Here is a 24,018-nt window from a genome sequence, read left to right on the forward strand (position 1 = left end):
TTGAAATCTCAATTAGATTACTTGGGCCAGTTCCCTTTTGAATTTCAGGTATTATATCTCTAGTGGTTTATAGTGGTGATTTCATGTCTTTTAAGGCAGATTATTGTAAAACTGTTCTTAGCCTGTTTTCTTGGCAGTGTGGTGTAGCTGATCCCTTTTAGGACTTTTAAAGTTTCTTTGCTGCCAGCTCCTTTCCCTCCAGCTTGGCCCCTGTGGTCTGAGAAAATGTGGATTTTTTTTTGCTTTAAGTTTTACGAAACAGTGGTCTAAAGAAAGCCTATAAAAATGTTGTTTGTGTTTTCAGTTTGTAAGAGGAAATATGGCCATGTACTTATGTCTTTTTTATTTAATTGCTAAGAGTCATTCAGAATTCATGAGTTGACTTAATTTTTTCAGTACTTAAAAAAGTACTGAGAGTCAAGTTTGAAAAATTCTGCCAATTCACCTCTTAAATTGCACATTTTACATGTAAATATTGAAAATTTTAGGATATTTTAAATGAATTTTTATCTATTAGTCAGCATTAAAGTTTAAAATTTTACCTGGAACACAGAAGTATATTCTAAAAGGAAATAGGGCTTTTGGTTGTTTTTTTTAATAAGATGGTGGGAAATTAAGCATCTAAAATGTAAACAACACCTATCTATCTCTTCTTTATTCTTCCTGAGAAATTTTTGATGACTCAGTATAACCAGTATGTTAAAACAGGAATCGTGAGACACAATCACAAAGTAACTTTATTTTCTTTTCCACATCCCTTCAAGTTTACATGGAGCCTGTTCTCCTTTCCCCTGATAAATACATAAGTAGACTGTACTTTTCTCATCAACTTGAGTTGAAAAATAAAACAAAAAGAGAAGAATCTTAATTTATATACAGAAGTATATGTGTTATATAGTTTCCTGACTGCTACTGATAAACCCTCACGGAATTCAGAGAGGTCCACCTTCAGAACCCTTCTTCTAACATTCCATCAGGCAGCTCTCCTGCATAGACAGACTTTACCACTGCCTAGCTATTGCAGCCTTGAGGTGGTTTCTTATTCTCTTTGGGCCTCCAGTTTTTCTTCTCTAGAATAGGGATAATGCCAGCAGATAGTACATAGTATTAAATGAGTTAATGTAGGTAAAGTGCTTAGTGTAGGCATAGTGCATGATCAATGTGTCGTAAGTGTTGGCTAGCAATGGTAGTAACCACGTTAGTTATCATCAGCATCTGGTTTTGCCCTCATCATACCCTTTGATGGTGTGATGATAGTATTGAGTCCTATTTTACAGATGAAGAAACAGACTCAGAGATTAAATTACTCATTTGGGACCACAAATCCAAGTAAATGAAAGAACTACATTTCAAAACAGCTCTGTCTGATTTCAGACCCACACTTTTAAAAGTTCTGAAAGTAGCTAATCTAGAATGTTTTTCTCCAGCTATCTCAGTACTTGAGATGTCAGGGCTTACTCCACAAGAATGTGGAGTAAATGAAATCTGTTTTTCATACCTTCTGTCATCCCAGAGGTTTGTTCTCTGCCAGCAGACCTGCTCTGTTCACCCCAGCACCTATCCCATCCTAGGTATCTTCTTTTCCCCCAGTTAAATACTTTTTTTTTTTTTTCAGTTTTCCCCAACTATATCTTTCTGCTTCCTTCTTAATTGATAGTGGTCATTTTATTTCAAAATTTTAAAAATCAAAGATTGTTTAAGTTCAACTTGAAATTAGTGAATTGAGGGTGGAGTATATAAGGAGAAAGAGCTACTTCTTCCTTGGAGATTTGGCTTCCATGCTTATTCTTAGAAACATCTCCAGTGGTATTTATAGTCATTGTAACAAATGTATTTTCTCACCTTCTATGCTGTGAGATAGTTTATTCCACTACTTTTTGCTAGCTCTATAATCAAAGAACCTTTTTTTAATGCTTCTAATGCCTGAAGTTTTTTCAACTATGAGACTTTTCCCAATGTTATTTAACTTAGAGACTTTTCCTGATGTTATCAAGTGCTTTATATTCTATCACAGGTGACTTATTTTATGAAACACTTTATCCTGCAGATTTAACTTCTGAGAACATCGTCAGATTATATGAGAAGAATGTGAAGTTCTATAGAAGGAAGGTGTTATGTAAATTTAATTTTTAAACTAATTGTAACCATAGTAATATGCTTAAGTGTTACTTTTTCGGGGAGAATGGAGATAATATCGCTTCAGAATAAAACAATGTATTTTTCATGGTTTAGAATAGCTTCTTTGTAGGGTCCCATGACCTCTTTTATCTCCTGTTATCCCCATACTGTTCCATAGTCTCAGGGGCAAGGGTCTTTTTCAGAAGAGAGATAACTGTTGGTTTTGACTTCCTAGGAGCTGACTTTCTGTGAGTCACCGTTTTCTTTTTTGAAATTTAACTGCAAATTATATTCCACAAAATTTGCCCATTTGAAGGATAAAGTTCAGATGATTTTTAGTAAATTTATAAAGTTGTACAACCATCATAACTTTAGAACTTTTCCATCATCTGAAAAGTTTCCTTGAGCCTATTTTCATTAATCCTCTCTTCCTCCTCCCCACTCCCAGGCAACCACTGATCTGCTTTGCATCTCTATAAATTTGCCTTTTCTGGACTTCTCCTATAATTGAAATCATACAGTAAAGAGTGTTTTCCATCTGACTTCTTTCACATAACTCAATATTTTTGAGAGGTCCATCCATGCTGTAACATATATCTTTTGTTGTTTTTTATTTCTCAATTGCGTTCCATTGTATGGCTATACTACATTTTGTTTATACACCCACCAGGTGATGAATATTTGTATTGTTTCATGTACAGGGCATAATATGAGTAATGCTGCTATGAACGTTCACGTGAGTCTTTGTATGAATATGTATTTTTATTTTATTTGTGTAGATTTCCTAGGAATGGAATTGCTGGGTTGTATGGTAAGTTTATGCTTAACATTTTAAGAAACTGTGGAACTACTTTCCAAAGTAGATGTATCATTTTGCATTCCCACCAACAATGCGTGAGGATTCATTTCTCCACATCCTTGCCAGTACCCTGTTAATGTCTTGATTATAGCTATTCCAGTGGATATGCAGTCATATCTTATTATGGCTTTAATATGCATTTCCCTAATGAGTAATGCTGTTGAACATCTCTGCATGTGTTTATTAGCCATTTATATATATTCTTCGGTGAAATATCTGCTCAAATGTTCTGCCCAATTTAAAATTAGGTAGTTTGTCTTTTCATTCTGGATGCAAGTCCTTTATCAGATATGTTATTTGCAAATATTTTCTCCCCATCTTTGTCTTGACTTTTTTGTTTTCTTAATTCTTCTAAAGGACAAACTTTAAAAAATATTTTACTTAAGTCCAATTTATTAGTTTTTCTTTTATGATTCATGGTTTTGATGACATATCTGACACCTTGTTAGCCCAAGGTTACAAAGATTTTCTCTTTGTTTACTTTTAGAAGTTTTATAGTTTTAGCTCTGATACATTTTTTTTTTTATTTTTTTTATTTTTTTATTTTTTATTTTATTTTTTATTTTTTTATTTTTTATTGACTTTGTAATAATATTACATTAAAAATATATATGTGAGGTCCCATTCAACCCCACCCCCCACCCCCCCTCTCCCCCCCCCCCCCCAACAACACTCGTTCCCATCATCATGACACATCCATTGGATTTGGTAAGTACATCTTTGGGCACCTCTGCACCTCATATACATTGGTTCACATCATGGCCCATACTCTCCTCTATTCCATCATGTAGGCCCTGTGAGGATTTACAATGTCCGGTGATTACCTCTGAAGCACCATCCAGGGCAGCTCCATGTCCCGAAGACGCCTCCACCTCTCATCTCTTCCTGCCTTTCCCCATACCCTTTGTCCATTATGTCCACTTTTCCCAATCCAATGCCACCTCTTCTATGTGGACACTGGATTGGTTGTGTCCATTGCACCTTTATGTCAAGAGGAGGCTCAGATTCCACCTGGATGCTGGATGCAATCCTCCCATTTTCAGTTGTAATCACTCTAGGCTCCATGGTGTGGTGTTTGTCCTTCACCTCCATCTTAGCTGAGTGTGGTAAGTCCAATAAATCAGATTGTAGGTGCTGGAGTCTGTTGAGGCTCAGGATCTGGCTATCACATTGTCAGTCCAGAGATTCAAATCCCCTAAATATATCTTAAACCCCAACATTAACTGCACCTCCAGCACATTAGCATGAAAGTCTTATGAAGGGAGATCCCATCTGAGTCCAGATTCATCACACATAAACACCATTTCCAAAGAGGGGCCATCTGCCCTGGTAGTTAATCCCATCGGCCATGACCATAACTCCCATGGGTCTCTTTAGCCCTCAAAGGAACCAATATCTGGGGGTTGTATCTGCTTTATCTGTCTCTCTGACTCTGCTCAGTTGTGCATGAGGGCAAACCTTCTGCCAGCCTCCAGACTCTTTTTTAGAAACTCGTAGCCATATAAACTCATTTCTCCTTTCCATTTCCCCCTTACTTTAGGTCAAACAGCATTTTAAAGTCATGGTATTTTATGTAGACATGGATATTCTGCTGATCCGCATTGAACCTTCCGTATAAGGTCATTTTCCAGTTGCATCATCAGTTGGTAGTTGATAGTGGTCCCTCGTTGCCAGGGAGGCTCATCCCCGGGTGTCATGTCCCACGCTGGGGGGAAGGCATAGCTCTGATACATTTTGAATTGATTTTTTGGTGTGGTATATGAGCTCAGGGTCCAAGTACTTTTTTTTTTTTTTTTTTTCAAATGAGTATCAGATTGTCCTAGAACTATTTGCTGAAAAGATTATTCTTTTCCCTGCTTAATTGTCTTTTACCTTGGTTGAAAAGCAATTGCATAACTATAAGGGCTTATTTCAGAACTGGCAATCCTATTCCTTTTATGTGTATGTCTTACACAGTATTGATTACTATGCTTTATAGAAAATTTTCAAATAAGGTAGTGTGTATTTTCCAATTTGTCCTGCTTTGGCAATATTCTTTTGACTATTCTAGTTCTTTGCCTTTTCATATAAATTTTAAAATTAATTTGTAGATTTTGATTGGGATTACTCTGAATCTATAGATTGACTTGGGGAAAATTGGCATCTTAGCAATGTTGAATATTCCAGTCCATGAACACTTTATATCTCTCCATTTATTTAAAATTGTTTGATTTCTTCATCCACATTTTATCATTTTCCACGTATAGATCCTACATATATTTTGTGATATTTATATGTAAGCACTTAATTTTGGGGCATGCTATTGTAAATATGCTTTAAAACTTTTGTTTTATTATCTCATATCACTATTACAGTTTACTCAAACCCTATAATTTGAATTCTCCTATTTTGTATTTAAATCTGTCCAAACACCAAATAATGCCTTACTAAATAGAATAGCCTCTAATATTTTTCAGCTGTAGTTTCTAGGAGGTAAAGGAATGATCCATGTTTATTATTTTGCTTCTTCTATTGTCACTAGTTGCTTCAAAAGATTGTCATGCCAGCATGTTCATATTATCAATAATATAAAATACATAAACCTTTTCTGAAGGGTTTTGAGGTATCAGGAAAGGGTGAGCACATAACTTCCCTGTTCCTTTTTCTATAGGTGTTGCAGCTTCCCTGGAAGTCTCAGAGAGTCCTGGAAGTATCCAAGTGGCCCGGGGTCACACAGCAGTACTGCCTTGCACCTTCACTACCAGTGCTGCCCTCCTTAACCTCAATGTCATTTGGATGGTCATTCCACTCTCCAATGCTAACCAACCTGAACAGGTACTTCTCTTCTATGAAGTGCAAATTTATCTTGTGCTACCTCTAAATTATTAATCTTTTCAAAAGAGGTAGGTTAGAAAAACACCCTGAGTACATATTTGGTTTCTAGAATAAGGGGGCATTTGCATCATGTCTGTGCTGTTTTAAGTCCTAGCCCTGTGTGTTATCAGGCAACTATTAGAAAAAGTGATCCTCTTTTTAAAAGACATTTTTAAAAAAATTAACAAATATTAAGGGGACCATTTTATGTAGTGAGCAAGAATTTTATTGAAAAACATTACTGACTAGAAATATCAAGACTGAAAAAAACCAGTGTATTTTGACAGGAAGGGACTGGTATTGACACAAGTAGATAGATGAGAGAGTGCTTTTTGAAAATAGTGATAGTAGTAAAGAAATAGTATTAAATAATACTGCCTGCTTCTGTTTGGCTAAGTTCACTAGTATTTAAAAATAATCACAGCCAGACATACTAGCTAGCCTCAATGAGTCTCAAGTAGATGAGGGTAGGCACAAGAAAAAGTATACATGAAAATGGAAGGTACTACCCAATAAGCTGTATTTCTGCTTCTGTAAACTTACTACATAAAAATATTTGATAAGATAAATTTTCTGGTATGAAATTCAAATATATATATTTAATAGAAGCTTCTTTTCATCAAACCATGGTAATTTTATAGTTAGACCGAACCTTTGAGATTTTATTTTACCCCATCATTTTAGGAGTTGGTGATGGAGCCAGAGACAAAGAAAGAACTTGACAATATTTACCTGTACATTTACAGTAGAGCTTTAATAGAACCAATTTCCTCATTCTCAGGCTGAAAGGCTTTTTTGCTACACCATTGTGAGTCCTGTTCTAGGTTAGATAAGGAAACAATGGTATTCTAATTTGGTATGTGAGAATTTAGAATCTTGAGAAATCTATGGACAGGTGCTATAGAGTTGGTGACAACTGTAAGATTAGAAACAAAATTTTCCAATAGGCAGTCTGTGGTCTACCAGATACTTATTGCAATGTATCTAGGAGGGAATGCAGTAACCTATTTATTTATTTTGCTTTTTTTTGCAGGTCATTCTGTATCAGGGTGGACAAATGTTTGACGGTGCCCCCCAGTTCCATGGTAGGGTAGGGTTTACAGGCACCATGCCGGCCACCAATGTCTCCATCTTCATTAATAACACTCAGCTGTCAGACACAGGCACCTACCAGTGTTTGGTCAACAACCTTCCAGACAGAGGGGGCAGGAACATTGGTGTCACTGGTCTTACAGTGTTAGGTGAGTGACAGAAAATTTTGTAGGCACTTTGGGCTTTACTTATGAATCTACTCTCAATAATATTCACTTCTTCTCTTCCTTCTATAGTCTCAGTTTGCTGATGTCTTTCTCTCCTCTCAATCCCATCTCTACTTTGCTACTCTGTGCTACTTACATGTAATGTTCCAACCCCTTTCTCCATTTCAGGTGACTCTCTAAAACTTACTTACTTCTTAAGTGCATTTTTCTGGAGAAAGGTGGTAGAAAATGCCAGTCAAAAGTGATCTCTCACTTTTGATTCTGATTCTTCTCCATCTTACTCATGTCTTAGAATCTACTTACTAATTCCCTGTAAAACTCTACCTGCTTGTCTTTTCCATTGTTGAGTCATAGGAAACTATGTGTTGGGGATTCTTGCCATTTTTCATCTTTGGGTGAGAATATGCTTTGGTGCTTTGTTCTCTTGGTCTTCAAATGAAATAACAAAACTGAAGACCAGTTTGGGGATTTCTATTCTCAAACCTTATTCATAGTAATATATGAAAAATTGTACAGATTTAAGAATACTCTGAGGATGGAGTTTATAGTACTAATGGAATTAATAAATTTTCTTCTAGTGTTTATACCTATAAATTAGGTAACTGGCTTCCCACATTTTTCAAGTTTATTTGTTTTTTCCCATTCTAAGAAAGGAAAAGGGCCTTTAATGTGTCTGTATTAGTCAGCCAAAGGGGTGCTAATACAAAATACCAGAAATCTGTTGGCTTTTATATAGGGTATTTATTAAGGGGTAGAAGCTTACATTTACCAGGCCATAAAGCGTAAGTTACTTCCCTCACCAAAGTCTGTTGCCATGTGTTGATGCAAGATGGCTGCTGACATCTGCAAGGGTTCAGGCTTTCTCTTCCTCTTAAGGCTCTGTGGTCCCAACTTCTTCCAGTATCAGCTCTAGGCCAGGATAAGTCTCATCTCTCTCCTGGGACTCTTTCTCCCTTGGCTCAGCTGCTCTGCTCTCTCCACAAGGCCAGCTGTAAACTAATAGGTAAATAGCAGTCTGTCTTCCCTGGGCTTCTGTCGTGTATATGGAGCCTTCTCTCTTTCCTCACATATCTGCTTCTCTGTGTATTTATTTCCCAGGGCTCCAGCATCAAAACTCCTACTTTCTCTTTTGCCATGTCATTTTCCCTGTGAGTCCCTGCTCACCAAGGGGCTGGGACTCCACATCCTACTGATGTGGTCCAATCAAAGCCTTAGTCATTATTTAATCAAGTAAAAGTGAAATCTATGAATCCAATCCAATATACTATGCCCAGAGGAACAGACTAGTTCACAAACATAACCCAGTATCTATTTTTGGAATTAATAAATAATATCAAACTGCTACAGTATCTTATATAGTTAATGCTACCTCCAAAGAATTATTTTGGTTTTCCCCTCATCACATTGGAAATATAGAAGGCAGTAAATTGAGATTGTTTTACCCCTTTAAAGCTCTTAGAATTGATTCTCTGAGATTCTTACTCTTCCTACTCATACCCTTTTATTATCTCATCTTCCCTCACCTACTCTCTTTCCTGGTTCTACTGTACACTCTGCATTTCCCTTCCATTCATTTATTCATTCATTTATTTACTTTTGAAAGGCTGAACACATTTATTGAAAAGTCATTAGTATTACAAATATGTCATCACTTGTACACTCTGCATTTCCCTTCCATTCATTTATTCATTCATTTATTTACTTTTGAAAGGCTGAACACATTTATTGAAAAGTCATTAGTATTACAAATATGTCATCACTTGTACTTAAAACTATACTGTCTGTATTCCCAATATGAAATAATCAAACCATGGACTTTGTTTATATTTTTATTTGCTTACTTTTACTATAAATCACCACCTTCTTCTTTTCTTCTTTTAGTGTTCTTTTTTCTATTTTTTAAATTTCATGTCCTTTGGAACCTTCTGTCTTAATAATTATAAAGTGTCTATTGCATAGCTACCAATTAATATATATACTTGAACTTCCCTCTAACTTCCCCCATCCTGAAGCAGAATTTGTTATAAAGTGGGCCTGTCTAATTTTTGTTTGTAACATAACAGGGCACCTTGTTAAAGTCAGTCTTAGCCAGAAAGAAGCTGGCAGGCTTAATAGTTGCTATTCCTTGAAATATATTCTCTAAAAATGTCCTCATTCAGTAATGCTTTTAAAGGCAGTATGTCGACATGAAGAAACTTAAGAATTCTTTAGCTGAAGCACAGTGAAACCATAAGATTTCCAAGACCATAAGATACCTTGGAAAGATAGTCAAAGGGTAATCTTTTTTTATGTATTAGCTCCCTGTATTGTAAGCCCTGCACCTATGCCTGAGCCTTTGTTTTAGTATGTGACTACCCTCTGACTTCACCCATGAGAGACCCTCCTGGTACGTGTTCCAAAAACAATGTTATCTGAGATTCCACTGTACAGAATGTTGATGTTTCTTCCATGACCCTTGGATCATAGTAAATATGTGCTTTATTGCTTATTCTTCCTATTATAGTTCCCCCTTCTGCCCCACATTGCCAAATCCAAGGATCCCAGGATATTGGCAGTGATGTCATCCTGCTCTGTAGCTCAGAGGAAGGCATTCCTCGGCCAACTTATCTTTGGGAGAAGTTAGACAATACCCTCAAACTACCTCCAACGGCCACTCAGGGTATGTATGGTATTGCTTTACCCATTTAATTAGTTATCATGGAAAATTCTGATTCTATGATTCACAGAGTAATAGATTTTGCAAAATAATAGTGTTAGTAATTTCTGAAAATGCTATTGGGATCATTTTGTGTGTTCAACTTTAAAGGTAATAAAACATTTTCTTCCTCATCTCTGTGCTGCCTTTATGAAATGTCTCATCTAGGATAACTATTTGGAAATTCTGTCCTGTTTTGGTGAAGATTATAAATAACTACATGGTGGCTTCTTATAAGACAGTCCTTGAAATTTATCCCTGTGAATCTACTTCCTACGTAAGGTACAATGCCTATTTTAGTAAGAGAAACATCAGCATGGTCATGAGAGGGTTAATCCTCCTGTTTTCAGCCTCAAGTCTAATTAGAGGAGCAAGATGGGAAAGAGAACAGGAAAAGGCCTCAGATCACCGGAGATCCTGGAATTGATCACACCAGACAGGTAAAAGATGGAGGAGACATGAGTATCATTGATGGTTTTCTATATGTTATCTGACTATTTAAATTTTACATTGAAAGAAACATCCTTGAAAAAATGAGAAACTTTATGAAGTAAAATGAGAGGAAATTATAAAGTTATATATAAAATCTTCTATTTCAAGAAAATAAAATTTAGCAGCCTTGAGTGTTGCATCACATCTAATACGGAAAATGTTACTTATGTCTTTCTCAGGGCAAATTTACAAATCTTAAATATAAAGAGTTGGAAGTAAATACAAAGACTCTAAACAACCTTGATTATTCTTGAAAAGTTTGAATCTTGATGGTACATATCTGTCATGGAAAAGGAAAGTCCAAAGTTGTATGGCGATGATAAATATCTTAAAGAACTATTTTCACCCATCTCTAAAATACCTATAAGTTTTCTCTAAGAATTCCAACAGAAATATTAATGTACCTCCCCATTGTCTTTTTTCCCCCTTAATTCTTCTTTTTTTTATTAGAAAAGGTGTGGGTTTATAGAACAATCATGTGTAAAACAGGAATCCCATATACCACCCAAGTATTAACACCTTTCATTGGTGTGGTATATTTGTTACAATTGATGAAAGCACATTGTTATAATTGTACTATTAACGGTAGTCCATGGTTTAATTTATGGTTCACTGTTTGTGTTAGGCAGTTCCATGAATTTTTTTAATTAATCTAGACCAAAATTCATTATTTAAATAAAATTTCTTTTTATAATGACTATGTTTGGTTTACTTTAACAGTGATTACTGCAATATTGTTGTTCCCTAGTGATTGTTAATTTGTTCAGTTTTTCAGTCCAACTTTGGGCTAAGTAGCTTTTTTCATGGCTTACTTGTTAAGAGATATGCTTAAAATAGCTTGGTTTTTTGAAATTCAGAGAACTATATTCAAATTCCAGCTTTCCCAGTTACTATCTCTGTGACAGTTCACTGCTCTGGACTGGTGTTGCATTGTTGTAAAATAATGGAATTAAATAATATCCTCTAGCAGTATTAAGATTCCATGAATTATATTTATAACATTCTGTGGAATATTAGCCTGAGTTTGGAATTACATATGAACTTTTGAAAGTGATTTTGTGTAAGTGGGGAAGTATCTGTAGGAGCCTTCCATACCTGTTTGTTTCTGGGTAAGCATATATCAAACAAACTTCTTGGTATCTTCTTTGTAATTTGAGTATTCTTACTCTAGGTATAAAAGTGAACTCAAATGCCAACAATGAAAACTTTGCCTTTTATAATTCAAACTTTCTGACTAGTTATCAGAATTACTTTAGGTAACCTCACCTATCATAATACACATTAAATTAGTTAGATTTTTAATTTAAATTTACCACTTGATACAGGCATTAATAAAATGGATCTCAAAATAGCATATAATCCCAAAATAATTTAGATAGTTTTTTTTTCTGAAAATTTACTTTCCTAATTATGTTTGCAGTTGTTTAATATAAACTCAGGATGTATTCTCTGAGAAAATAACAATTAACATCAGGAGAGGACATCCCAGAAGTCTGGATGGTGATGGGGGAATAATATTTGAGAATTAAAATTGTCTTTGTGTATTGGGGCTGGCTTGAAGGAGCTCCCTATAGCAAAATCCGGGCCAATTTGATACTGAAAAAAATAGATGTAATCCATTGAATGAAGTGAAAATCCTTTAATCTATACTGATATACCTAAATTAAGAGTGGGAGAAGGGAAAGGGAAAGCATTATCATAGTAGAATGTGAACTCTCTTTATAGAAGGAATGTTGGAGTTAGAAGATTATCATTGAAGTCAAAAGAGTGGATGAAAGTTTAATGAGGACATTATATTTGCATAATTTCAAAGTATGTCCCCATAAATTACTTAATAATTACAAAGGAAAAAGAGAGTAACATTATATGGAGGAATCTGGTCTATACCACCTCTAAATGATCAAAGTTAAAATGTCCAGTATTGTAATAAACTGATGTCCTAATATATGTACTGAGAAGGACACAACATCATTTCTTTGGTATTCCTGCCAAAAATATATAACCTGAATCTAATCATGAGGATGTATCAAACAAACCCAAATTGAGGAACAGTCTTCATGACAAAGAAAGGCTGAGGAACTGTTCCAGACCCGAAGGAGAATAAAGAGTTAAGATAAGTAAATACAATGTGGCATCTCAGGTTAGAATCTAGACTAGGGAAAAATAACTATAAAGGACATTTCTGGGACAAGTGATGAAATTTGAAGATAGACTGCAGATTAGATAATACTATTGGATCAATTTCTTTACTTTGGTAATTGTACTGTTCTTTTTAAACAGTGTCCTTGTTCTTAGGAAATATTTATCAAGAATTTAGTGGTAGAAAGACAATGTCTTCAACTCTTTTTTAAAAATGTCTTTTTTTATTTTTAAAGAAGCTGTAGATTACATAAATGTTCTATAAAAAATATAGGGGATAAAAACAAAAAAGAAGAAGAAGAAAAAAAGACAAAAAGAAATATATATATAGGGGGAAAAAGCAACAAGTGGACAACCAGCAAGATGGCAGCAAATTAAGGAGCTCCTGGAGACAGCTCATGCTACAGGTCAGTTAGTAATCATGCAGAGCTATCTAAAGCAGCTGTTTGGAGGCTCCAGAAGACCAGAAGAGCATCCTGCAACAACCATGAAAGAATGGAAGGAGGAGACTTCCCATCTAGAGAGAAGATTTGTAAGTAGAGTGCTCCATGCCACAGAGGCTAGTGCCCATCCCAGACCTTCTTGGGAAATATTCTGTAGCTGGAATTGGAAACTCCATTTCTCAAAAATGGGAGAGGAAGAGACAGTTGGGCACCAACTTCAGCTACTGATTAGTAATTTGGTGGTCTAACTAAAGGTTGAACCTGTCCAGGTCAGAAAAAGGCCAGTGGCTGCCATTTTAATTCCAACCCCAGCATAGGGGAAGCAGGGCTGACTGAAAATCACAGTGCTGGTACATACAGGCTTCTTTCTATCCAGACTGGATTTTACCTTTAGTCTAGCCTCCAGTCCCACCTCAATCAAGCAAGTAGTAAGCTGGGGGGATCTCCACTAGCCTCTCTTGGAGGCTGATGATCATCCTACTCTGGCCAGGCATACCACCTCAGAAGCTATTCTGTGACTGGAGTTGGAAATTCCAGTTCCCCAAAACAGCAGAGGAAGAGATGTTTGGCCATTGACTTGAGCTACTGATTAGTAAATTCAGCTGGCTAAATTATAGCCCTAAGAAAAGCTAAAGTTTGAATCTGTGTAAGTCGGAAAGAGGCTGGTAGTCACCATTTTGACTCTTCCCTACTGCATGAGGGAAAGCAGGGCTGAATGAAAACTCACAGTGGCAGTAGGGACCAACTTCCTTCCACCCAGATGATACTTCAGCCCCATCTCTGAAAGGAAGGAAGCTGGCAGGACCTGCACCAGCCTCTCAGGGCAACTGCAGGTACATTTGGCTGGCACAGACTGAATAGTAGGAAGTCTATGAGGGCAACATGTGCGTTTTGGACCCACATGGCATAGATTGCTGCCCACATCTGCAGCTCTATCTCTGTCCTGGACAAGGGGAGAAAGGACTGTGAAGCTTCATCAGTCTCTCTGGGCAACTATAGTTTAGGCCTGCATGACTTATATTACTACATATAACAGTGACTCTGTCCCTATCCCTGGCAAAGGAGAAAGGTGGGAAAAGCTTTATTACTCCCTGGGGCAAAATAGGCAACTTGAGCCTCCACAGCTTATAGCACGAACTACAGTCTCAGTTCCTGTTACACAACCAGTAAGGGAGGAAGGACAAGAAAGCTCTAAATTAAAGAGAGAAAGTGCACTCAGAATAAATACATTTAATAAGCCAGAGGCCAAGACACCAACAAAAAATTAGAATCCATACCAAGAACAGAAAGACAAGGCCCAGTAAAAGGAACAAGATAAGCCTCCAGATGACATAAAGGAGTTGAGACAACTAATCATAGATGTTCAAACAAATCTTAATAAATTCAATGAGATGACCGAAGAGATTAAGGATATTAAGAAGATATTGGTTGAGCCCAAAGAATTTGAAAGCATACGTAGAAAAATAACACATCTTATGGGAATGAAAGATACAATAAATGAAATTAAAAATACACTGGAATCATATAATAGCAGATTTGAGGAGGCAGAAGAAAGGATTGGTGAGCTTGAAGAAATGGCCTCTGAAAGCAAACATATAAAATAGCAGATGAAGAAAAGTGGAAAAAAATTGAACAAGGTCTCAGGGAACTAAGCGATAGCAAGAAGTGTGCAAACATAGGTGTCATGGGTGTACCAGAAGTAGAAGGGAAAAGAGGCAGAAGGAATATTTGAAGAAATAATGGTAGAAAACTTCCCAACCTTATTGAAGGTCATAGATATTCATGTCCAAGAGGCACAACATACTCCCATCTGAATAAATCTGAATAGACCAACTCCAAGACATATACTAATCAGAATGTCAAATGCCAAAGACAGTTCTGAGAGCAGCAAGGGAAAATCAACGCATAACATGTAAGGGATACCCAATAAGATTAAGTGCCAATTCTCACCAGAAACCATGGAGGCAAGAAGACAGTGCTATGATAAGGTTAAGATAATGCAAGAGAAAAATTGCCAGCCAAGAATCTTATATCTGGCAAGAATGTCTTTCAAAAATGAGCATGAGTTTAGAATATTTACAGATAAAAAGAAACAGAGTGTTTGTAACCAAGAGACCAGCTTTGCAGGAAATACTAAAGGGTGTGCTACTGTCTGAAAAGACAAGACAGGAGAGAGAAGCTTGGAAGAAAGTCTGGAAATGAAGATTATATCAGTAAAAGTAGCTAAAGTTCTCATAAGAGTGGTAAACTAAAATATGACAGATAAAACCCAAAGGTCAAAATGGGTGAAATATGACCTAACTTTCCAGTAATAAAATTGAATGTTAATGAATTAAACCTCACAATCAAAAGATACAAACTGGCGGAATGAATAAGAAAATATGATCCACCTGTATGCTGTCTGCAAGAGGCTCACCTTAGACGTAAGATACCAATAGACTGAAAGTGAAGGGCTTGAAAAAGATATTCCATGCATGCAGTAACCAAAACAACAACAACAACACCACCAATAAAGCTGGAGTAGCTATACTTATATCAGATGAAATAGACTTTAAAAGACACAAGTAATGAGCAATCTGAGGAGGAAGTCAGGAAAAAAATTCCATTAGCATCTGAAAGAATCAAATATTTAGGAATAAACAAACTTAACCAACAATGTAAAGCACTTATATTCAGAAAACTACAATGCATTGTTAAAACAAATTTAAAATTACCAAAATAATTGGAAGAGCATTCCATGCTCACAGATTAGAAGAATAAATATCATTGAGATGTCAATTCTATATAAGATTCAATGCCCCCTTTGGATGTTGCAGCGAATCCTTTCCACATTGAGCCATTTGTTCTGGGAGGAAACATTCACCTCCATAAATGGATTTTGACCCACATGTTTACCATCAATTTTTCTATCCCTTTTCTCCAAGAGTCATGTGTGAAAACCTTACCCAAATCAGACTTTAGATAAGACATAAGTCAAGTAATGCTGAGATGAAGAGGTCCTCATTTGGTTTTGGTTTTGTCTTCTCTGCTTATTCCTTTCACCACTTCCCCCACACTGACCCACCCCCATGCTTGTCTTGGCTTGGTGTGTGAAAGATACACAGGCAGAGACAGCTGATCAGGTTGTACAGGCAAGGGGAACGAAGACTCACAAGTCATGAATCTGAGGTTTCAAGTCTGTGTTAGTTGAGAAGAAAACCCAACTTTTAATCTCACCACTTGGATTTTCATGCATCTCCTTCATTCAAGCACTAAAATCTAAAATGTTGTGAAGAGAAAACAAGTTCAATTAAGAGCTACATAAAGCTTGCAACTTGAAAGGCATCAAAGGGGATAAAAAGAAAGTAGAGACAAAGGCAGTGGCTTCCAGGAGGAGTGAGAGTCTAGTTATGCAACATATTTTTTTTTTTTAAGATTTATTTATTTAATTCCTCCCCCTCCCCCGGTTGTCTGTTCTCGGTGTCTATTTGCTGCGTCTTGTTTCTTGGTCGGCTTCTGTTGTGTCAGCGGCACAGGAAGTGTGGGCGGCGCCGTTCCTGGGCAGGCTGCACTTTCTTTCGCGCTAGGCGGCTCTCCTCACAGGTGCACTCCTTGCGCGTGGGGCTCCCCTTCGCAGGGGACACCCTTGCGTGGCAAGGCACTCCTTGCGCGCATCAGCACTGCGCATGGGCCAGTTTCACACAGGTTAAAGAGGCCCGGGGTTTGAACCGCGGACCTCCCATGTGGTAGACGGATGCCCTAACCACTGGGCCAAGTCCGCTTCCCTAGTTATGCAACATATTGATGAAAACTGACTTTGTGTGTTGCATGTTTGTTTTATTTTGTAACATTAAAAGGCTTATTTCCAGTAAAAAATAAAAATAAAAAGATTCAATGCAATCTCGATAAAAATGCCATGAGCATTTTAAAAATAAATGAAAAACATGATTATCAAATTTATTTGGAAGGGTAAGGGGTCCCGAATAGCCAGAAAGATCTTAAAAAGGAAAAGCAAAGTTGGAGGACTCTCACTTCCAGACTTGAAGTCACATTACTTAGCTACAGTGGTAAAAACAGCATGGTACTGCTATAAAGACAGACAGAGAGACAATGGAACTGGATTGATGGTTCAGAAGCATACCCTTACATTTTATGGTCAAGTGATTTTTGACAAACCTGTCAAACCCACCCAGCGAGGGCAGTGAAAAAATGGTGCTGAGAAAACTGGATATCCATAGCCAAAAGAAAGAAAGAGGACCCCTATCTCATACCTTATACAAAAATTAATCAAAATGGACAAAAAACCTAAATATAAAAGCAGGAAATCTAAAGTTTCTAGAAGAAAATGTAGGAAAACAACTTCAAGACCTGGTGGTAGGTGGGGTTATTCTTAAAGTAGATAAGAGGAGGACTGAGATGGACTACTGATGCTTAATGTATGTAGAAGTTTTAATTAGCTTTACTGTAAAAGTGTGGAAATGTATATAGTTGAGGTAACACATTATAGTGAGTGAAAGCTGGTTTATAAATGGAAATGTAGTGAGAAAGAGTAATCTCTGGATGTAGATGAATACTGAAAAAAAGCTAGAGAATAATCTAGGTACTGAGTAACACAGTGAACCTGGAGGTAGATGAGAATTGTGGTTAATAGTACAAATGTAGGAATGTCCTTCTGTAAACTAGAATGGATGTCCATCACTATTGTGGGGTGATGGGAATGTGGAGAAGCAAGGGAAAAATACAACTGGAGTGACCTGTGGACTGTGATTAATAGCAATATTGTAATATTCATGCATCTATGACAAAGATGTACTATGTTGGTAATGGGGAAGTATGGAAATAATGTGCAAAATATATGCTATGGACCATGGTTAGTGATAATGGTCTGATGATATTATCTAATATATCTAATAATATCACAGTCTAATAAACATCCCACCACGTGTGGTATATTGATGAGGGGTGTTGTATGGAAATTCTACACATGTGCATGATTGTTTTGTAAGTTCAAACTTCTGTAATAAAAGCATGTTAAAAAAATAATAATAATGGGACCCAAGATGGCATCAGAGTAAGGAGCTCCTGGAGACAGCTCCTGAAACAGAGCAGTTGGTGGTCACCCGGAGCAACCTAAAGCACCTTATAGAGGACTCAGGAGACCAGAGGAGTATCCTGCAACATCCTTGATGGTGTGAAGGAGCAGACTACATATCCGCACAGAAGAATCCTGAGTAGAGCACTCGACACTGCAGAAGTTGGTGTCCGTGGCGTGCAAGCCTCCTCAGGAGCTGTTCCATGGTTGGAGTTGAAGTTCCATCTCCCCCAATAAAAACGGAAGGAAAACACAGTGTGGCACTAACTTCAGCTACTGATTAGTGAATTCAGCGGGCTGAAGTAGAATCCTAGGAACAACTAAACTTTGAACCTGTTCGAGTCAGAGGGAAGCAGGTGGCCGCCCTTCTGACTCCACCTCAGGCAGGAGGGGAAGCAGTGCTGACTGAACATCATAGTGCTTGTAAGGACCGGCTTCTTTCCACCTGGGTTAGATTGCAGGTCTAGCCTAAACCCCAGTTCTACCTCCAACAGGGAGGAAGCTGGGGGGACCTGTACCACCTCTCTGGGAAGCTGTAAGCCACACCGCAGAGGCTGGTGCCCATCCTACTCTAAGGACTAAAGCCGCCTCAGGAGCTATTCTCTGCCTGGAGCTGGAAGCTCCATTTCCCACAAACAGTGGAGGAAGAGACGGATGTCCAGGGTCCTCATCTACTGATTAGTGGACTCGACTGGCTAAAGTATAATCCTAGAGCCGCTAGGGTCTAAGCATGTCCAAGTGGGAAAGAGTCTGGTAGCTGCCACCTTGACTCCATCCCTGGCATGAAGGGGATGGGGCTGAATGAATCCAGTGAAGTTAGGGATGGGCTTCTTTCCACCAAGATCAGACTGCAGCCCTAGCCTAGGCTCTAGCCCCACTTCCAGCAGAGAGGTAGTTGGCGGGACCTGCACCAGGCTCTCCAGGCAACTGGAAGTGCTCTGCACTGGCAGAGGCTGAATAGTTGAACACCTGGGGCTGCATCCCCACACCCCAAGAGAATAGGAGAGAAGCTGGGTATCCTTGCCCTCTCCGGGCAATGACAGGACTTTTCAGTCCACACAGATTTGTTGAGTGCCTTTGAGCCCATCTCCACCTTTGACCCCCATAGGATAGGAGGGGGCTGGTGTTGTCTCAGCCTCTCAGGGCAACAGTTTTGGGCTGCACAAGTCTGACTGTTGGGCCCCTTTGGCTCCACCTCCATCCCCAATAGGAAAAGAGATGGACTGTGTTTGCCCAGCTTCTTTGGGTAACTGCAGGTGCTTTGGGTAACACACAGCCTGGTCTGTTGGGTACTTGTGGACACACCCTAACCCCCCAATAGGAAAGAAGGGGGCTGATCTTTCCACAGCCTTCTTGGACAACAACAGACCTTCAGCCTGCATGGACTGGACTATTGGATGCCTGTGAATCCAACCCCACCCCTAATAGGATAGGAGGGTTTTGGTGTCTCCACAGCCTCTCTGGACAGTGAGGAGAAAGGTGTGAGAAACTTCATCAATTCCTGGAGCAATGTGAGCAGCTTCAGCCTCCATAGCTTATAACACCAACTACATCCTTGATTCCTACTACACAACCAGCAAGGGAGAAAAGATAAGAAATCCCCAAACTAAAGGAAGAAACTGCACCCAGAATAATAAATACATCTAGCAAGTCAGATGCAGAAACAGCAACAAAAAGTTACAATCTATACCAAGAAACAGGAAGAGATGGCCCAGTTAAAGGAATGAGATAAGCCTCCAGATGACATAGAGTTGAGACAACAAATTTTAGATGTTCAAATAAGTCTCCTTAATAAATTCGATGAAGTGGCTAAAGAGATTAAGGATATTAAGAAGACATTGGATGAGCACAAAGAAGAATTTGAAAGCATACATAGAAAAATAGCAGACCTTATGGGGATAAAAAGTGCAATAAATGAAATAAAAAATACACTGGAGGCATATAACGACAGATTTGAAAAGCAGAAGAAAGGATTGGCAAGCTCAAAGACATGGCCTCCAAAAGGGAACAAAGGAAAGAACAGATGAAGAAAAGAATGGGAAAAATTGAACAGGATCTTAGAACTAAATAACAGCAAGAGATGTGCAAACATATGTGTCATGGGTGTCCCACAAGGAGCAGAGAAGGGAAAAGGGGCAGAAAGAATATTTGAAGAAATAATGGTGGAAAATTTCCCAACCCTAGAGAAGGACATAGATATCCATGTCCAACAAGCACAATGTATTCCCATCCAAATAAATCCAAATAGACCAACTCTGAGACACATACTAATCAGAATGTCAAATTCCAGGGACAAAGAGAGAATTCTGAGAACAGCAAGAGAAAATCAATGCATAACATATAAGGGATGCCCAATAAGATTAAGTGTTGATTTCTCATCAGAAACCATGAAGGCAAGAAGGAGGTGGTATGATATATTTAAGATACTGCAGGAGAAAAAACTTCCAGCCAAGGATTATATACCCAGCAAGATTATCTTTTAATAAATGAGGATGAGATTGGAATATTCACAGATAAACAGAACCCAAGAGAGTTTATAACAAAAAGACTTCCTTTGCAAGAAATACTAAAGGGAGTGTTACAACCTGAAAAGAAAAGACAGGAGAGAGAGGCCTGGAAGAGAGTCTAGAAATGACCACTGTATCAGTAACAGTAACTAAAAGTATCAAATATAAAATGACAGACAAAATGCAAATATAAAAATGGATGAAATAAGAACTGTCTTTACAATAATAACATTGAATGTTAATGGATTAAACTCCCCAATCAAAAGGCAGAGATTGGCAGAATGGATAAGAACACATAAGCCATTTATATGTTGTCTGCAAGAGAATCACCTTAGACCAAAGGATACCAGTAAATTGAAAGTGAAAGGTTGGAAAAAGATATTCCACACATGCAGTAACCAAAAATAAGCTGGGGTAGCTATACACTTATATCAGATGACACAGACTTTAAAAGCAAAATTGTTATTAGAAACAAGGAAGGACATTACATATTAATAAAAAGGATGATTCACCAGAAAGAAATAATAATCATAAATATATATGTACCTAACCAGAATGCCCCAATATACATGAGGCAAATGCTGGCAAAACTGAAGGGAGAAATAGACACCTCTACAATAATAGTTGGAGACTTCAAGATGCCACTGTCAACATTGCACAGAATATCTGGGCAGAAGATAAATAAAGACAGAGATCTTGAATAATATGATAAATGGACTAAACCTAATAGACATATACAGAACATTGTACCACAAAACAGCAGGATATACTATCTTTTCAAGTGCTCATGGATCTTTCTCCAGGATAGACCATATATTGGGACACAAAGCAGATCTCAATAAATTGAACAAAATTGAAATTATACAAAGCATTTTCTCTGATGATAATGGAGTAAAGCTGAAAATCAACAAGTAGCAAATAAAGGGAAAATTCGTATATATATGGAGATTAAACAACACACTCTTAAATAATCAGTGGGTCAAAGAAGAAACTTCAAGAGAAATCAATAAATATCTCGAGATGAATGACAATGAGAATACAACATATCAGAAGCTATGGGATGCTGTGAAGGCAGTGTTGAGAAGAAAATTTATAGCCCTCAATGCTTTTACATTAAAAAAGAAGAAAGAGCTAAAAACAACGACCTAACTATACAACTGGAGAAACTAGAAAAAGAACAGCAAGCTAATCCTAAAGCAAGTAGAAGGAATGAAATAAAAAAGATCAGAGCAGAAATAAATGAAATTGAGAACAAAAAAAATGGAGAAAATTAACAAAACCAAAGTTGGTTCTTCAAAAAGATTAACAAAATCGACAAACCCTTAGCTAAACTGACTAAGAAAAAAGAGAAGATGCAAATAAATGAAATAAAAAATAAAAAAAGGAACCTTACTACAGACCCCACAGAAATAAGGGAGATCATAAGAGGATACTATGAACAACTTTATGCTAAAAACGTAGACAATGTAGATGAAATGGAAAATTCATAGGAATGTACAAACAACCTACATTGACACTAGAAGGAATAGAAGACCTCAACAAACCAATCACAAGTAAAGAAATTGAAAGTCATCTAACAGCTCCCCAAAATGAAAAGCCCAGGACCAGATGGTTTCACAGGTGAGTTTTACCAAGCATTCAAAGAAGACTTAATACCAATCTTAAGCTCTTCCAAAAAATTCAACAGGAAGGAATGCTACCAAACACATTCTATGAAGCCAAAACCAGATAAAGATATTATAAAAAAAGAAAATTACAGACCCATTTCTCTAATGACTACAGATGCAAAAATCCTCAATAAAATAATTGCTAATCAAATCCAAGAACACATTAAAAGAATTATCCATCATGACTAAGTGGGTTTTATAGCAGGCATGCAAAGCTGGTTCAACACAAGAAATTCAATCAGCATAATACACCACATTAATAAATCAAAGAAGAAAAATCACATCATCTTATCAATTGATGCAGAAAAGGCATTTGACAAAATACAACATCCTTTCTTGATAAAAATACGACAAAAAATAGGAATTGAAGGAAATTTTCTCAACATGATAAAGGCCATACATGAAAAACCCACAGCTAACATTGTACTCAATGGTGAAAAACTAAAAGCTTTCCCTTTAAGATCAGGGACAAGGCAAGGATGCCCACTGTCACCGCTGTTATTCAAACAGTGCTGGAGGTTCTAGCTAGAGCAGTCAGGCAAGAAAAAGAAATAAAAGGCATCTGAATTGGAAAGGAAAAATTAAAACGTTCACTATTTGCAGATGATATGACTGTATATCTAGAAAGTCCTGAAAAATCTACAACAAAGATGCTAGAGCTAATAAATGATTTCAGTAGAGTGTCAGGATACAAGATCAATAAGCAAAATCAGTGATGTTTCTATACACTAATAATGCACAATCTGAGGAGGAAGTCAGGAAAAAAATTCCATTTACAATAGCAACGAAAAGAATCAAATATTTAGGAATAAACTTAACCAAGGATGCAAAGCACTTGTATTCAGAAAACTATAATGCATTGCTAAAAGAAATTTTAAAAAGACCTAAATAATTGGAAGAACATTCCATGCTCATGGATTGGAAGACCAAATATCATTAAGTTGTCAATTCTACCTAAATTGACATACAGATTCAATGCAATCCCAATAAAAATTGCACCAGCATTTTTTAAGCAAATGAAAAACACAATTATCAAATTTATCTGGAAGGGTAAGGGGCCCCGAATAACCAGAAACATCTTAAAAAGGAAAAGTGAAGTTGGAGGACTCTCACTTCCAGACTTTAAATCATATTACCTATCTATAGTGGTAAAAACAGCATGGTATTGGCAGAAAGATAGACACATAGACTAATGGAACCAAACTGGTGGTTCAGAAACAGACCCTCACATCTACGGCCAAGTGATTTTTGACAAGCCTGTCAAGCCCTCCCAGTTGGGGCAGAACGGTTTATTCAACAAATGGTGTTGGGAGAACTGGATATCCACAGCCAAAAGAAAGAAAGAAGACCCCTACTTCACACCTTATACAAAAATTAACTCAAAATGGATCAAAGGCCTAAATATAAAAAGAAGTACAATAATGCTCCTAGAAGAAAATGGAGGGAAAAATCTTCAAGACCTGATGGTAGGTGGTGGATTCTTAAACCTTACACCAAAAGCACGAGCAACAAAAAATACATGGATAAGTGGGACCTCCTCAAACTTAAACATTTCTGTGATTCAAAGGACTTCATCCAGAAGGTGAAAAGGCAGCCCAGTCGATGGGAGAAAATATTTGGAAACCGCTTATCTAATAAGGGTTTGATTTCCATTTATATAAAGAGATCATACAATTCAACAATAAAGAGCAAGCAATCCAATTTAAAAATGGGCAAAAGAATTAAATAGACATTTCTCCAAAGAGGGAATACAAATGGCCAAAAAGCACATGAAAAAATGTTCCATATCACTAGCTATTTAGGAAATGCAAATTAAACAACAATGAGATACCATCTAGCACCACACAGAATGGCCATTATTAAAAATCAGACAACAATAAGTGCTGGAGAGGATGTGGAGAAATAGAAACACTCC

At 37.2% G+C, this 24,018-nt stretch overlaps 1 protein-coding gene across 1 annotated transcript in view; it reads left to right on the forward strand.

Moving 5' to 3' along the window:
* IGSF11 (immunoglobulin superfamily member 11) overlaps nucleotides 1-24,018 on the forward strand; it is a 177,134-nt gene that overhangs the window by 129,138 nt on the left and 23,978 nt on the right. Inside the window, exons 2-4 of the mRNA XM_058295789.2 lie at nucleotides 5,628-5,791; nucleotides 6,864-7,071; nucleotides 9,593-9,748. Coding sequence (XP_058151772.1) covers nucleotides 5,628-5,791; nucleotides 6,864-7,071; nucleotides 9,593-9,748 — 528 coding nt within the window. The remainder of the gene's footprint in view (nucleotides 1-5,627; nucleotides 5,792-6,863; nucleotides 7,072-9,592; nucleotides 9,749-24,018) is intronic.

The sequence above is a fragment of the Dasypus novemcinctus genome, chromosome 4 (assembly GCF_030445035.2).
Source record: "Dasypus novemcinctus isolate mDasNov1 chromosome 4, mDasNov1.1.hap2, whole genome shotgun sequence".
Lineage (NCBI taxonomy): Eukaryota > Metazoa > Chordata > Mammalia > Cingulata > Dasypodidae > Dasypus > Dasypus novemcinctus.